Genomic DNA, 17514 nt, shown 5'->3' with positions numbered 1-17514 from the left:
TTCTTTAAAAGGAAAATGACCACAAAGACCCACTTTTACAAAACTTACAATAAGGCACAATTCTTAGGCTGCTTTTCATTTTTTTTATTGCTGTTAATTCAAGGAAAAAGATTGCATAAAATCCAATCTGTTCTAGAAATATAAGTGGCCTTTCCAGTACATAACATTTCAAATATCAAAGTATATGGTAAACATACAAATAAGGAGAAGGTAACATACCTCCTATGTACAGTACAGTGTTTGAAATCATAAAATAAGCTCCGCAGAGTACACCTGGCAAGTGATCACACACACCTGTACAAGGCTGGGCAACACTCTCCCCACAACAGCCCAACTGCAGCTTAACAATTTAATAATGTGGTCCAAAAATACCCAGATCAAATAAAATATATTTAATCAAAATAATTTCCTTTACTTGAACTTTTTTCTTTCTAAATTAAAGCTTTCTTCTACCCCATCATACTTCCCCATCTCTCCCAGAAGCGCCTCCCCCTCAAAGTTTCAGAATGAACATTGGCGCTATAAATATAAACACTACTGCTGAAGTGTTGAATTAGCTTCTTTTTGCTTCAAGTTTTTTGTCTCACTATGTCAGGTTTCAGAACCAAGAGCCAACATTTCAGTGCCTCTGCTGCCACACACCAACTCTATTCCCCACACCAGAAGTCGACCGTTTCTACTCTGTACCGAGGAACAGAAAGCCTGCTGCCCTGTAAGCTCACAATGGATGCTGGTACTTGTTCACTGCTGTTGAATGCAACCGTCACTCAAGACACAGCCAACCTCCCAGATAACCTCAGTGCACTTCAGGAAATAAAAACATTACCTGGAAGCAATTTAGTACATAAATTGGCCTAAAACAAAACAAAACAAAAAAAACCAAACTTTAAAAAAGCCAGCAGCATTAAACTTAGTGACACGACATGGACATGATTAACACCATCTCAACGCACTCCACGCAGTCTTTCACATTATATCAAGCATAGTGGTAAACGTTATAAAAGTGACTTCGCTTAGGAGATGTGGCTTAGGGAGCAGGTACCTGACTTTTTCAGATGCAACAAACCACACACACTGTAATGCAGTGACCCTGGTGGAGGAGGTGGAGGAGGACATCGTCAGGAGCAGGGTCTGGGCAGGTCCAGGTGGCTGCATGCTGACTGTCACCGCAGACACAGCGCACCGAGAACAACATTCACACCGCTGTGCTCCCTCTTTGTCTTTCCGAAGTGTGATGGAAGGAATCGTCGTCGCTCAAGGAAAGCCTGTTTGTCCACTCCCCATCTGTGGCTCCCCGAGTCTGACTTCCCCTCTTCCCCTTGTTCTTACGTTATTTGGACAGGTGCTGCATATATGTATTTACGTGATGCTTTTATGACATATATACATACTTCTTGGGAATATGAGGTCTAACAGTTATGGTGCACCGTGTTGCCCTCGGTTGGTTCAGACAGATCAGGTTACAGAGGTGACAAGGACACTGCTGGGCACCCTGGCCGCAGGCCAGGGAGGGAGGGTGGCTGGAAGAGAAGCGGGGTCAGGGTCAAAGTGAAGGAAGCCAGGAAGAAGGAGCCACACGACGTCAACCAGTGTTGTGGAAACAAGTAAGGGCAGATACACAGTTTAAAGATCAGTAAACATCGCACACAGCAAGTATTCAGTGTAAAAAAGCACACATCAATGTTTTCTGCGAGAGTTTGTCTGAAATTGAAGTTACGAGTGTCATACATGTAAAGCCGGCTGCTGGACCAGGAGACCAGAGGCTCAGGAGCACTGAGTTCTTCCATATTCTGGACACAGGTACAAGAGAAATGAAAACTCCCAACTGCATAGAAATTGAGGAAATGTACAGACAAAGAAACAGAATACCTTTCCTTGCCTCCCCTCCACAGCCCATGACTCCCCACACTTGAGTGCAATAAGTAGGCAAGCTTTACTCGTTCAGTCTGCAGAATCCAACGTATCATTAGAAGGGGGGAGGGGAGGTGCGTATCTCAGTCTGTAAGTGCCTAAAACAGGAAAGACAGAACGGCTAAGTCACCCTCATGACGACACGCATCACAAACCACCACACAAGACTGCGAATGAGCATGCTTTCACAGGCCTTTCCTCAGCACTGACTCCAGGCCAGGACAGCAAGGACGTTACTCCCCAAAGAACCAAAACATTGACCTTTACGTATAACCTAATTCTAATTAACTTTGAGGACACCTAATTACTACACTCCTGTTTCAAGACATTTCCCAGGTAAGACCTGGCACAATGGCAAAGGGCAAGTACGTAAGAACTGACTCTGCTCCCTTACCCATACCTAGTAAAGTGCATCTTTTTTCTTCTGCTGTTAGCATTCTTCAAATTTACGCCCAAACTGGTGCTCACAAAGCTTCGTTGCTGAAAAGATTCGATGGCCTCTTGGATTTCTGCCTTATGTGCACAGAATCAAAGGGCAGCAGGGGCTCAGATGGGAGCCAGCTGTGTGCAGACTCTGACTAGACTACAAACCGCCTATGGCGGGTAACTAGCTCACATCCCAGTTGTCGGTATTTAACCACTCTGCTTCCTCTATGTGAGAACCTGTACTCTCAACCTACAGCGGTGTAAGCAAGGAGCTCACATTTCCGAATGTGTGCTCCGTGCTGTCCCTGAGCCTGTGCGAGTACCTCTACCATTCACTCCTTAGTGACAAACTAAACTTCCTCAAGCCTTGCTCTATGACCTCGTGACCTGGGTCTATGCTGGGCTTCTCTGGCTGCATTTTGGACCGTCCTTGTGCTCCACGACCTGGGTCTACACTGAGTTTCTCTGGCTGCATTTTGTTACTGAAAATACAACCTCTGTAAACAAACACACATACGGATCTTTCTGCTAAGACAGGATCACATAATCAAGAAGAAACTGGGAATTCAAAAACAAGTCCTCTGGGAGTTAGTGGGATTACCTTGCTGATTGGCCTCCATGGACGACTGCTTACAGTCTTGTGCATAGTGTCCGCTTACACCACAATTGTAACATGAGACATTCCCATTCTTCTTGGGCCCAGAACCACTGGTGTTGGCAACTACATTAGGTGCTGGATACACAGGGTACAGTCTCCCAAATGCTGCCATCTGCTGCAGGCCATAGCCGGCTTGGCCCCCCATGACTGGGTCATGCACCAGTCCATTTGCATATGGAGTCTGAGGCAGAAAAAAAGGAAGTTGGTTTCCATTGCTCTGATGTGCTTGGTTGAGGTAGCTGCCATTGCAAATGGACGGCAGAGTGAAGAATGATGGGAGTCGGTACATTGGTCCAGGCATCGGGTTGGGATAATAGTAACTATTTAGCTGGAGGTTTCCATTGGTCCCACAGCTGCACCTTCGCCCACAAGAACCACAGGGACCCATCTGCTGTGGTGGCACTATGGTCCCGTTAGCATTCGTGTTCCCCACAGCACTGATGTAAGACGTGCTGTCGCTCTGTGCAGTACTGTGTGTCAAGGCAGGGCTGGGGCTCGGGGCAGGGCCTGGGGTGTGGGTAGGAACAGCAGGGGGCACTGAGGACTGGGCTGGACTGATGCCTGTACTTGCTGGCTGGGCAGAAGTGGCTGTGTTGAGCACACTGGGATTCTGGGCGGGGAGCACACTGGCAGCAAGGGGCGAGCCTGGAAAGGCGTAGGAAGCTGGTGGCTGTGCAGCTGAGAGGCCAGCTGCTGGAAGAACTACCTTCACATTGGTTGGCTGAGGGACTGTCCCTGTGTTTCCCTCAATCTGAGGCACCATTTGATTTAGTCCTACCACTTGGGATGCAGATTTTGTGATGGGATCCGTGGTAGCCACAGGAGATCCTGGGAAACTACCTGGGTTATGGACAGGAATAAAGGCAGTGTTTGGTGATCCGATGCTCAGACTTCCGGTTGGTTGTTGTGGGATACTAACTGTGCAGCTCTCGGAAGATCCCTGTGGCGGCTGTAACTTTAGACTCTGGACCGTCAGCTGCAGAGCAGGCGCACTGCTGTGTGGGAGGAAGGTTGATGGGATAGGTAAGGGAGAGGCTAACAACTCGAGCTGTTTCTCTGACTCCCCAGAAGCTGCTGGGCCGAGGATTCCAACAGGGGCTGGATTTGTGGATTCCATCACTGTAGAAATAGCCACCGGATTAGGGACAAGCATCCCTATGGTTTTGCCATCTGCAGATTTGGGTGACGGAATGACAACTTCTGACTTCTGGGCACCGTTATGCATGACACAGTGTAGAGTTGGCATGAAGGGAATATGTGGGTACTTGTGCGAGGTCAACGGAGCTTCCAAAAGATTCCCGTTCTCAGTTCCCAGTGAGACAGTCTCAACAGGCGGCTTGACAGGGACCGTCTGGGTGACAGAACCATAACCTGCAAACCTGGATGACGACGGATTCCCAGAATCTTCAGAATTGCTGTCTGTATCTACAGAAAACATGCAAATGTGGATTAACCCAGGCTGAATTCCTATTTTTCATGTTATAACTAAAAGCTAGTTATATTCAGAATTAATTCTCAAGCCTGGAATGCTCCCTCTCCCATTTCTGACTGCCCACGCTGACATCTTCTGTCTCTGGCTTGTAGTATCCTTGATTTCGGAAACATGGAGACGGTAATGAAGGGTCCCTCCCAGATAAGCATTACATAATTAACTTCAGGTCATCTACTTAACCATCAAACCTGACTTTAAATGTATCTCATAAATGATTCAGTTTAAGTAGTTTGATCAGGAGAACATTGAACGCAAATGTTTAAGGTGAGAAGAATTAGCATTTGTACAGTACATACTCAACAGGGACCTCGTGCAGCGACTTCCATCCGCCCTACAATGAGTGGCTGCTGGGACACTAGAGGTGGAGTAGGGAACAGAGCACTGCTGCTCCTCCACCCCTCACGGCAGACTCTGACCCGCTCTGCACCACGCCACGCCACACCACGCCAAGGCGCACACACAAGCCCCTCCAGCCTCCGGCAGGGCAGGGTAGGGGAGCCAAGGGATGATTGGATGCTGCCGTAACCATGGCAAAGGCTGCACCGCAGTCTCCACAGCTCAGAGCTGGACACAGTGCCTATCATAAAAACCTTTTTGCTCACAAATGAAGCTGGATTACTTGAGGCATGTAAGGGTGTTTGCATTCACTAAGGCAAGACTGGGTATGCATGGCTGACAAGAATAAACATTCTTGAAGTAAGAGTATTAAGTTAATTAACCTTCCTAAAGAAAGACTAAATAGAACCCAATGACACAGAGTATCTAGTGTTATTAACTGAACTGTCTCAATTTATTAGAGGGAGCTTAACTGAATGAATGAATGCTTAGAGCAAGTATGACCCTGAGAGAGAAATCACTATACCACTTGCAGCCAACCTTATGTAAGAGAGGGGATTCCTAAGTTAACAAAAGTTAAGTCCAAAAAGAAAAAAAGAATGCTTCAGATGGCCAGTTAAATTTCCATATGAATTAAAGTTTTAAGTCTTTAGAAATAGATAGTCCCATGGTTTTGAAGTCCTACTGGGATCAGATAGAAGGATGGTTTTTGTACTTGACTTCAGAAAGCGTAAAGTCTCACAGCATCATTACAACAAACAACAAAGCCACACATTTCCTAAAGCCTTTGTATAGACTCAACACTTGGAAAACATTCAAAGCTCTCGATCCCAGAGATCCTCCGTCTTTAGGAAGCCTTCGTGAATAAAGGCCAGCACCGTCTGTCTACACAGGCCTACCCACAGCAGACCTGAGAACAGGACAGGGAGGCTACAAGTCCCCGCAGACCTGACAAGCAAGTGAGGGCCACCCAAGAGTCAGCATGGAGGCCTGAGAGTGTCTACTCACTGAGGCACATCCCAAGGAACTAACAGTGGGCACTGCGACACACACCAAAGCCTGCCCGTTCAGCTAAGGTATTACCATTCTCTCAGTGTCCCAGAGTTCTGAGTTATTTTTATGTCTTTCTTGAGAAGTCTCTGCACAAAACTGCAGTGTGGCCTCAGAGTGGTAGCACTGACCACTGCAGGTGTTATTTGATGGGACTGGGAAACAACGACACAAGGTAAAACTGACTTCAACTGTTTCTAAAAGATAGTCGCAGTATCCTAAGACATGCCTGTGACACAGAGAAACCACATTTGACCCAAGTACCATGGTGTAACAATTTTAGCAGAGAACTTTGACCAGCACGGTACATTCACTGCATGGTGTGATCCGTCAGTTGTGGTTGGCAGCATGAAGGACACAATCCTCATTAGACACGGGCTTTACAAGGGGCTCTTATGGTCAGACCAAAATGGTGCGTAAGGAGGAAATTAACTAAGGGCCCGGAGCAACCAGAGCACTGTTATGTTTATGGAAAAAACATAAAATCTTATAAGGAAGGAGATCCTTATGACCTTTTACCCTACCCCACCCAGTAGAGTAACAATATCTCAATGACACCAGTTTTGAAAACCAGTAACACATAAGTCACAAGCAGGAACATTAAGTCTTTAGTAAGAATGGAGTTCTTCACAAAGCTATCACCCATATGAAACAAGTAGCCACTGTGCTCGCCCTGCCGGGCTCTCTCTGCTCACCAGGATGGGCGCTCTTGGATGGGGTTTGCTCATGAGAAAACAGCTTCACCCTCCCCCGCCACCTCTTTCTATCCCCTCTCCTTTAGCAAACCTCTGTCCTTCTCTTCTTCACTTTCCAAACTCTCTCTTCCATCATGCCGTGGACTAGACGGAGAGCTGTAACTCTCTGAAGATGTTTCTCCACATGTGTCATGTCCAGATCCAATGTCCAAATTCATATCTAGAAATAACAACTCTACAGTTATGTTAAATAGTTATGTTAATTTTCAAATGGAATCATTAGAAATTATAAATGATTTGTTTTCCTACAACACTTAAAATTGTCTTTGTCTTATATTGAAATTTATTAAGTAGCTGGTAAATACATATTTAAAGCAAAGGCATAGAACAAGTCAATTTTACTAAATCAGAGTTATTTTCTTACAGGGTCATGCCAGGATCACTACTTTGAACTACCTTGTAGATCTACAGAATCTGTCTCCTTGGAGCGTGTGATAGACATCATCCGAGAGTGGGTGGTCTACCATAACACTCTGTTAAAGCCACTAGCATGTTTCTCACCAAGCAGATAAGGTAATCTCTACCTTAATTCTCTACCCAGATGTCACTCCTATGCCAAGACGAGGTAGGCATGAATGACTGCAGCACACACAGGGACCAATTAGCACATCCACTGTGGGCACACTGGTCAGAATGTTCATGTCCTAGTGTGGGTCACTCATATAGCATCCCAGACATAGCCCAGTCCCTTCTTCCTTTCTGTAGCCGACTGCTAGCATAGCTTGTGTTACATGACCGGCATCCGACACATTTAATGTAGAGATCCATACATGCAACTCTAGGGGATTCCTAAGATATATGGACAATAAAGGGTAACAACTATTAATTACTCTGGCACATATGTACTGAGAAGACATATTAGTGGAATAAGCAATTTAGTTGACTGCACTAGTGTTCTATGTCGAGAGTAAACTTCTAACAGAGTGAAGGTGGTCCCTGATGACTCAGCCTACTGCAGCCACTCAATGTGAAACAAGAGTAAGAGGCCAGCCTTGAGAATGTAGACACTGCTGGCTCACTCTGTTTAATACCAAGCTGCCAAGAAAACGACTGCACAAAAACTCGTAAAGCTATAAGGAAAGCAGCAGTGGGATTATATGGAAGGGTAAACATTTTACAAAAAAACAAAAAAACAAAAAAACAAAAACAACAACAACAAAAACCCAATCTTAAGTATTCTAAAACACAAGAGGGTCTGATTTCCTTTTAAACTTTTTAGCGTGGCCATCAGCAACAGAAAAGTGGGAAGAAACACTAGCATAATAGCATGATAAAGTGAACATTAAATTCTTTTTAAAGTTTATTTATTAATTTGTGGGGTATGCTTGTCTGTGTGTGTGTATGTGCACATGCCTGTATGAACATATGCAGAAGAGGGTATCGTGCACATGCCTGTATGAACATATGCAGAAGAGGGTATCATGTTTTCTCTCCCTGAACCTAGGGCACATGCTTTCTGTTAGGCAAGAAGTCTAACAGAATGCTCAGCAAGCCCTGGGCCTCCATCTGCAGGGTTAAAGGCCCCTGTAAGATTGTATCCTAACTCATTCTGTGGGTACTGCTGTAAGAACTCAAGTCCTCATGATTGTGCAACCTTAAGTGCCCTTAACCACTAAGCCATCTCTCCAGACCCCAAAGCAATAAGCTCTTAGTGGGCTCTGTGTAGCCATGTCCACATCTTAGAATGGAGTTATAAAGTGTTTTCTGTTTTCTTTAATAAAAAGACATGATTTTACTGAGTAGTCTAGTCCCTACTTGTGTTGAATAGTTATTCTTCCTTCTTCAAGTTCCAAAGTCCTGGGACTTCAGGAGTGTGCCACCATCCCTAGCACTGAGACAGCAGTTTTCAAAGGAAAAACTGTAGCCTACGGAGCTGACCACTAGCATAGGCGGCTTCCTGAAGCAGCAAACACAGAGAGGCAGTGAGATATCTTTAGTTTGTTCCTTTCTGTATTTCTTAGCTATATGAGTGTGTTACTAGTCAAAAAGAAGGTAAAATTTAAAATAAGATTTAAAAAATTACAAGCTGATCAGCAGTTAGGGGCACTGACTGGTCTTCTAGAGGACCTGAGTTCAAATCCCAGTGTTCCCAAACCAGCTCACAACTGTCTTTAATTTCAAGATCTGACACTTTTTCATACAGACACACATGCAGGCAAAATGTCAATGTACATAAAAGAAAAGTAAATAAATTAAAAAGGAGCATTTTTTAAAAGTAAATGATTTTATATATATATATATATATATATATATATATATGTATATATATATATATATTTGGAAGAAGAAAACTATTTACTTATCGAATACTTAAGAGCTATTCTTTGTTGGCACTTTAGTATTTCGGAAGAAAATAAATGAATTTGTTTCCTTAGCTTGGGTTGGCATACAACAGAATGACATAAGACATCAATGGTGCCTAAAGTCCATGTTAACTCATACTCCTGACCAATAAATGTAAATGAGTCGATTAGATCTAGACATACACATGTATGTATATGTAGACATGTGTATGTCTAGATATCCATTCAAACACTAAAACAAACAAAAAACAAAATAAAAGAGAAAAAAACAACCCAACATAGGATAAGGTCTGGCTTATTTAAAAAGCCTAATTGTTATCATTAATGTTGAAAATCAGGGAAAAGGGAACTGGAGTTTGGATGTTGCAAAGCTTGCAATAGCCCCCAAAAGTGTTTTCCTAATTTAGTACAAGGAACAAGAACTAAATTACTGAGCATGTCTTCACTCAAGAGCTCAGTGCTCTTCTGTGCGATTTACAGCTGGGTGAGATGGGCATCAGCCCTGGCATACACGTGGCAGCGTCACAACTCCAGACAGGCCAGACAGCGAAAAAACTAGCGATGCAGAACCAGAGCCACGCACAGCTCTGACTAAAGCCCGGACGCTGCTTTCGGGTAACTACGACTGAAGAAGAGGACATCTGTGAGCCCCTGGAAGGAGCAGGAGCAGGAGCTCCAGACCGTGTGAAGCCAGAGGCCGGGTGGACAAGGCAGGGGCTCAGTTAACTATGTTCTTTGCAGACAAATGTGGAAGCAATGTGGAGAATGAGCTACGGAGCAGAAGCACGAGGCCCGGCAGGAGTGGTTTCTAAGTCAGCCACCAGCAGACGGCTTTTGCTGTCAGTGCCGTGACCACCACTGGGAACATAGGAATGAAAGTGCTCCAACATGCCGCTGGACCACATTCTTATATAGGCACGACGGGCTGTCCAGGGCCTCTCCCTTCAGAGGGCTGTGAATGAGAATGGCCTCCACAGGCTCACTTGTTTCAATGCTAAGGTCCCAGTTGGGGGAACTGTTTGGGAAGGATTAAGAGGTGTGGCCTTATTAAAGGAGGTGTGTTGCGTGGGTGGGGGAAGAACTGTGAAGTTTCCAGAAGCCCACAGCATTCCATGTTAGCCCTCTCTGCTGTGTGCTTGTGGGCATGACATAAACGCTCAGGTACTGCTCTAGCACCTAACCCGCCAGCCTGTCCTTACTATGATCACACCACCTCTGAAACTCTAAGTCCCAAATTAAATAATTTCTTTTATAAGCTTCCTTTGTCATAGTGTTTTATCAAAGCAATAAAAAAGAAAAAAGTCACTCCCAGGTTAGCTAATACAATAAGTTGGCATGATCTGTAATTCAGAATAAAATCATTTTTTTCTATAGTGTCTATGAACATCTAATTTAAGAACTACACTCCTGTTACTTTTGTTGTATCACAATTTAATCACTCTCAGGACAGTTCTGGCATCAGTGGGCTAGTGTCAGGCACACACAGAGAACAGCTTCCTAGAGGTCTACAGCTTTTTACTTTTCCCATTTTTATAATTAGTTCTGCAAGCACATAAAGCACATGGAACAACGATGATGACGAAAAGGGCCTTCCCAGCCGTGGGGCGCACCGCTAAACATGCTTTAGAGATGGTACGCGAACAGAAACTGAATAAGCTACTTTAGCCAAGCTCATAGAGGACAGTCCTCAAATTATAAAAATGTCAGTACCATTCTAAAATTGACTATGACCAGAGTATGCTTTCATTTCTCTGAGGGTGGTCCACAGAACTATAAGACAAGATGGCCGTGACATCAAAGCCAGACAGCTCTGCACTGAGACCCTCATCAATTACTTCAGAGCTCTCTGACTGGAAACTGCTGTGCATGGCAGGGAGGGGACACAACAGCTAGATGTTATTAAGTCTGACCTAGGATGCCGGAGCCACGCCCCTTCTTACCTTTCACAGCACCACTGTGGGAGTGCTGGGGAGCAGAGAGTCTAATCCCGTTTACTCTACTGTTCAATCTGTTCTCAGTTTTCTTTATTTTCTCCCTAAACCAAGTAGACAGACAGGTAGAGATTATCAACACTTTTGTAAGGTCCTCTATAGAAAACATTAAAAACAGAAGAACTTAAACTTAACCCCTCCAGATATTTGTATAATGAAATCAATTGCAAGGAAGAAAAGCCAAGTGTGCTTCTGAGCTCTGTCCCCATACACAACACGTCCTCACAACAGCTGGACTTTTGTCACCTGCATGCGACACTTTCAATTACAACATTAATCCCAAAACTAAGAGGAAGTAAAATCATTGGAATATATGTGTGTGTGTATATATATATATGTATACATAGACTAAACATATCCACAGCCGCAAATACTGCATGCTCATGTTTCCTAAGTTTTATTATTACAAACATTAGATTGCACCTACTTTTCTACTTGTGGCTTCCCTTTCTTCTTATTTACTGAAGATAAGCTCCGTTTTTCAGCAGAGTGCTAGCAAAGATAAACAAACAGACCTCAGTTACAGCACAGATTGCTCCAGGTACTCTTATTCCAATATCAAACACTAAAGCAACATCGTCTCCACTAAGGACTAACACATTTTCATTTCCAGCTCACTTCTGGCGGTGACCTACAGAAGCACTAAAGTGCACACAGTCTGTGATAAGCAGTTAAGATCAATCATGAGAACACTGTTCTTTTAAATTGGATCTCGATTTTCCAGTGCTGTCTCTTCATTTGCACTTACGCTCCCACCGTCAACCAGTCCAAACATACCAAGGACAATTCCACAGGTAGTCCTGTCTCGTGGCTTAAAGTCCTGGGCAGCGCGGTCAACACTCACGCTGTTCCACCTTCCTGGGAGCCACCCAGGCCATACTCACAGCTGAGCACAACCAGACACACTAGGACACTATTCTGTTACCACTGTCATTACATCATTACACTTGGATCTGTGTACTGTATACTGGTCAGAAACAATCAAGTTCACAGCTCTGTTCTCTAGCCGGAGCACACTTGCTGCCCACTGTCCCAGCATGCGGGAGCACAGCACCACAGCACAGCACAGCACCACACAGCACACCGCAGCGCTCCCCTCAGTGGCCGCACACTTATTACAGGGAGGAGTGCAGGTAACCCTGACTAAACACGGCAAGACATGGTCAGCTTAACAAACCCTACCATATCAAGATAGTGAGGCCCCCTCCCCCGGAAAGGAACAACTTAATGAACCCTACAACTAGAATAGAGAGTTAGGTGTCTTACTTTATCATTCCTACACACAGCCAAGCTAGCTAGACACAGCTCCTCAGACCTCACAAGTCACCGTATAAATAATAAGCTTCTCCTACTGCAGTGCGCCCTCACGCCTTACAGAAATCACCTGACAGAAATCAGCGCTTGCTTGCATAGCACTTGCAGTGCATACAGCGTTCGTGTCCTAGGAAACACAGCGCACCCACGCCGACCCACCACATACTTGCTCAGCTGAGGACACACAGTGTTCTGAGGGCTGGACGGCCGCACAGCCTTGGTTCCTCCAATCTACGATCCCATTTTGCTCTGCATACTGCATGGTAAGGCCATCCAATGGAGAACAGCTCGTAGCAACACTGCTCATGAGAAAGAAACACATGACACCGTCAAGTCTGTCCCTGTAACTTAGCCTATCTTACCAGCTCTGGTGATAAGCGTATGAAAAACAGTATACCCTAAGACGTAAGTAAGCAGACAGCATCGATGCCCGTCCTTAGCGAGTAGCGCAAGTGTCTATCTGCCATCAGTGTGACGGGACTGGGTGTCCCTGCTTCACCGGTGCTCCACTCAGCAGAGGGGCTGAACAGCCTGGATCAGCAGGAACCGCTGAGCTGAGTGAGGAGCTGCACAAGCAGGCACATGAGGGGTGGATCTGATGTGACTGGAAACCCTCAGGGCCTCAACACTCCAGAGAAGGACGGCAGTGGGCACACACTGTGGGTGTTTAACACTGCCAGTACAGGAAGACGGAGGGTTCTGCCAAGCCACTTAAAGAACCACATGTAGAGTCTTAAGTAGAAAGCCAGTGTAAGAATTCCATGGAGGGGAAACTGAGGAAAAGAGCTGGGAACAAGCTTGGTCTGAAGAAGAAAAAGGTGGAACATGGAAACTTAAGAGACAAGTGGGATGTGTGAGCAGCCCCCACACAAGGACCTCAGGGGCTCTTACAAGATGGCTCTAGAGAGCAGAAACTGAGGATCAGAAGGCATAAGCTGAGAACGTTCTAAAATCAAAATATACAAAGTTACAGATTTTAGAAGCACAAGTAATACAAAACAGCTACAAAGTCCATCACACACAACTGAGAAAAACTCAAAAGCTCTAAGAGGAAAAGCTACCAAAAGAACAGCACTAAGATTGGATCAGTGACGTGATGGCTTCAGCCCCAGGAGCAGTCTAAGGCGAGAGGTGATCTCAGAGGAGGAGCCAGGGTCGTCATAAGCGAAGGAGTTCCACGCTCATCCACAGAGAGCGAGCGACTGCCCACAGAATTAGCGAGAGCCCTGACTGAGAAAGCAGAAAGCTGGTGGCATCTGAGTGACGGGCAGTACTAGTAAACTAGAAATCACATCAACATTTGATCTGCCGGAGACGCCAGGTGTCAGAGCTGGCCAAGGGGATGGCATACTACAGATAAAAACTACAGTCAGAAGACAGTCGGTCGGTCGGTCGGTCGGTCGGTCGGTCGGTCACAGCTTCAAAGAGGTAGCAGGAAATAAATGTCGCCAAGCATCACTGAGGGTTAAGCACAGCTCAGTGGTAGAGCGCTTTCATTTGTGAGCACCCACGTACAATACAGAGTAATACAACAAAGTACACACACACACACACACACACACACACCCTAACTGCATTTGTCATATACAGATATATTGCAGAAAACAGTGCATTCATTTAAACAGCGTCATAGGTGGACGCTCAGGGACAGGACAAGGCAGAGCAGAAAGAGACCTAAATGAATGCTGGAGAACAGTGCCACAAATGTAAAACCATGAAGACAAGGAAGATGCAGGATGATCGGAACAGAGTATTCAAGGGATTGCACAAGTTCATGTTAGACCTTGAGGGGCGAAAGACGCTCTGCCATTCGGGGGTAAGCACCAGTTATTCAGTATGTCACCCTGAAGGCTGCCACCAGAGAGGACTTCCCCAAAGGTAGCAAGGAGGGGGACAAAAGGGGAACAGCATGCACAGCAATGGGAACAAAACAAAACAAAACGCCCAGAGCAAAATGGTCGAATCACAGACAACACACAGGTGAGAAGCTGACAAAATGCTCACTGAGTTTAAGGTGTGCAAAGGCATTTGCACTTTAGAAGTTAGATACCTACTTCACAGTGGGACTTTTCCCAGCATGTTTCTTGTGGATGATGGTGTGCTGTAATACATCTAGGGTGGGAGAAAAAAGAGTGAATTAATTCATGACACTATATACTACAGCAAAGCACTGAAAAGATGCTCGTACTAACTGACGCCGCTGGAGTGGCCCTGCCCAGCTGTGACCTAATTCCCAGCACACAGGGCGCTTCCAGTTGTTTCTGTGAGACAGTCTACTATACAGTACAGGCCGACCTCAAATCCAACTCCTGCCTCGGCCTCTGGGGTGCCAGAAATACAGTATGCATCACCACACCAGGCTTACAGGAGATACCATAACTAATCTTCAATTACACGATACACTACTGAATTACCTCGAATGTGCAAACCAATCTTACTCAAAATTATGCAAATTTAAGGTGAGCATGTTACTTCAAACTGAATTTACTTCAGATAAAACTATTTCCATTAAAATATTCAATATTTTAAAAGTCTACAAGATCACTCTCAAGTTACTCTAAAAGAGAAGCGATGCATGTGCTCCGACTAAAGGCTGCTCTTTACTAACCCTCCTCCCCTGCACAGAAGTTCACGATTACCTAAGAGTCTTGGTGGAACACTCGAGCAAAAGCTCCATTTAACTCCCTGTGTATGTGAGTACACTCATGCACTCCTTCCTACGGGGCTGGGGCAGGTTGAATAAGCAGTGGACAGCTTTATTTAAGTGCTACCCAGCAGACATAGCACTACTGAGCTGAGCACTCCGGCAACTTCCTGGTGTTTGTCACTACAAACCACGGTGTGGCCAGCACACGGCCCACCTCACAGATGCGGAGTAGCAGGCAGCGTCTGTGCTCTCCAGCTGCCCTGCATCATGCCATGTGGTCTGTGCAAACACGCGTGTTCATTTAGATCTCAGCCATAACATCTGAGCTCCTACTGTCACTATCCTGGTATCAGACTTGAAAATGGCTTCCTGCTCTGAAGACTGTGCAGTGGTGTCTCTGTCCTTTCCTTCACTTTCTCAGTTACCTGAGGCCTGAGGGTTTCATCATCCATACATTTATTTCCTAGCCATGCATTTTGCTCACATGTTGGAATAAATTCTCCACTGATTCACATCGTCACACGATGATATCACTGACTGTAGGAAAATCCTCCTACTGAGAGGAATCTGTCATCTTCCCGTCAGCACCCTGCTGGTATTTCATCTGTGTGTTGTCTTCTAAGTAGCCAGGCTCTCTGATCATATACTAAGTTCTTGCTTAGATTAATCAAATGTATGGTCATGATCCATCTTATTGAACAAAACCTTCTCTCCTCAGGTTTACATATAAAACTTTACATTTTACAAATAGTTGTTAATCCCTTGAAAGCTTTGCACATGATAGATATATAGTGGGAATCGATTAATATACACTTCATATAGAAAGCCAATTTTGCCAACACCATGGAGTTGGCAACCTCTTCTCTTCCCGCTGCTCTGTTTGGTAATGCCATCTCTGACATCCCAACACCCGTGTGTACCTGGGCTCTCTCCTTCATTCTAACCTTGTGCCAGTGTGTGCAGATTTAGTCTAGTGACTCTACAATTACCTTCTTCTTGACTTGAAGCTTCTGAGCTGTCTTCTTTTAAATGTTCTAATATCTTAGAAGTCTTCAGAGAGGACTGTAAGTTATCTGCAGGAAATAATTCAATACTACTAACTCTGGGAAAATTGTAATAGTGAGATAAAGAAAATCAGTATAATGATTATCCCTCTGCCCCAAGGAGAGGGAAGAGTTAATAGTGAAAGACTCTTTCTCCAAATAAGACCTTCAAGAATGCACAGGGCTATCTGAGCGGAGCCCCGGAGCAGCTGTTCCTTCAGTCACCCCATGCCAGCAAGCCCCAGCACAGTCACTCAGCAGAGGATGACGTGGGGACTGCCTCGACTACCTACTGTCACCCTTGAAAAGCCTGTAACTGCACGGAGGCAACGCTGAGCTGCTCTAACTCCTCACACTTGTGTTCTGCGATCAGCACCGATGCACTGTGTGCTCGGACAGGAGTGAGCTCTAGACAGGAAGTCTGACGCTACCTTGGAGTGCAGCAGGATTGCTCAAGAGTCACTTAACTGTCAGCACATGGGACAGTGCTCTCTGCCCCAGGAAACAGGGATGGAGTCATTTTTTTTAAAGTGTGCAAATGAACCCTGACGACAGAACAAGTCACACGTGCTAACTGCTGACAAGCTCCCCTCAAGCCAAGAAGTGGACATTCAGCAGTACTGCGCATGCTCACTCTTCAGATACAACTCGCCAGGCTCCGTAGTGCTGCGTGTGAGTTTAAAACCTGGCCAAGCCCTCCAGAGACTCTGCCATATGTCTATGTCTATGTCTATGTCCCACGTGGGTAGCTTTCCTGAGCAGGTTGATAATCTGGGATAGAAGCTTAACTTTGTTTCAACACCTTTTTGAAATGAGTCAGGTGTTACTGGTAGACTATTAAAAATGCTCACACTTTGACTTGGGAAGAAATCTCCAGAGCTTTAGAATAGCCATGACTTTAGTAAGTCCTGCCTACCCAGACATGGACTCACCATGGAGCTGTGTACCTTACTCCAGCCAGCTAGGCCTCAGAACCATGCTTTGACCCTGCCTGCTAACCATGTTCCAACAGCTAAGGCTTGTACATGGACACAGGCGCTGCTCTAGCAGCTACACCTTCAAAGCACTGACTAGTCCGTTAGAGTTTTCATCTCTTTTCTTATACCTCAAACTGAAGAGGTATGTATTTTCTTTTTCCTTTAGATATAGAAAAAAATGACAGCTGAAATCAGAAGAAAAGATTTAAAGAAAAAAATGTTCCTCAAATTACTGGCTGTGCTTAAAGTGAGTAGAAATCCCCTATGAAACATATCAGTGCTGTTGGCCAAATGAAAGCTAGGCTGAAGAGAGAGGTAGATACTGCACAGGAGACAGGAGAGACTACTCTGAGAACAGGAAGGCAAACAACATACAGACAAGACTCTGAAACGTCCTGAGGACATCGCATTCAGTCTGGTGCTGACCAGCGTGAGCTGGAGGGCAGAGACTGCACAACAGGGAGCTCCAGGGCTCTGGCAAGAGCGGAGCTTTCAGGCAGCCACAGCCTAAAGGGCCCAGTGGAAATTCAAGGACTTTAATATAAACACCCAGGTTTCCTACCAAACTTTTCAAGTTTTTATCAGAAGATTAACAATAAAGTGTATATATA

At 45.2% G+C, this 17514-nt stretch overlaps 1 protein-coding gene across 3 annotated transcripts in view; it reads right to left on the bottom strand.

Moving 5' to 3' along the window:
* Nucleotides 1-69: 69 nt before the first annotated feature.
* Zcchc2 (zinc finger CCHC-type containing 2) overlaps nt 70-17514 on the bottom strand; it is a 47340-nt gene continuing 29895 nt past the window's right edge. Inside the window, exons 7-14 of one of the 3 annotated variants that reach the window (XM_052199857.1) lie at nt 15873-15956; nt 14291-14348; nt 12403-12535; nt 11350-11414; nt 10872-10966; nt 6660-6803; nt 2939-4420; nt 70-2009 (exon numbers count right to left, since the gene is read on the bottom strand). In XM_052199857.1, the coding sequence (XP_052055817.1) occupies nt 1942-2009; nt 2939-4420; nt 6660-6803; nt 10872-10966; nt 11350-11414; nt 12403-12535; nt 14291-14348; nt 15873-15956 (2129 nt within the window). In that variant the 3' untranslated portion in view covers nt 70-1941. The remainder of the gene's footprint in view (nt 2010-2938; nt 4421-6659; nt 6804-10871; nt 10967-11349; nt 11415-12402; nt 12536-14290; nt 14349-15872; nt 15957-17514) is intronic. The other 2 variants (XM_052199858.1, XM_052199860.1) reach the window with 2 other exon arrangements.

The sequence above is a fragment of the Apodemus sylvaticus genome, chromosome 12 (assembly GCF_947179515.1).
Source record: "Apodemus sylvaticus chromosome 12, mApoSyl1.1, whole genome shotgun sequence".
Lineage (NCBI taxonomy): Eukaryota > Metazoa > Chordata > Mammalia > Rodentia > Muridae > Apodemus > Apodemus sylvaticus.
Note: the sequence above shows the minus strand (reverse complement) of the source record. Positions and strands in the feature narration are given on the sequence as shown.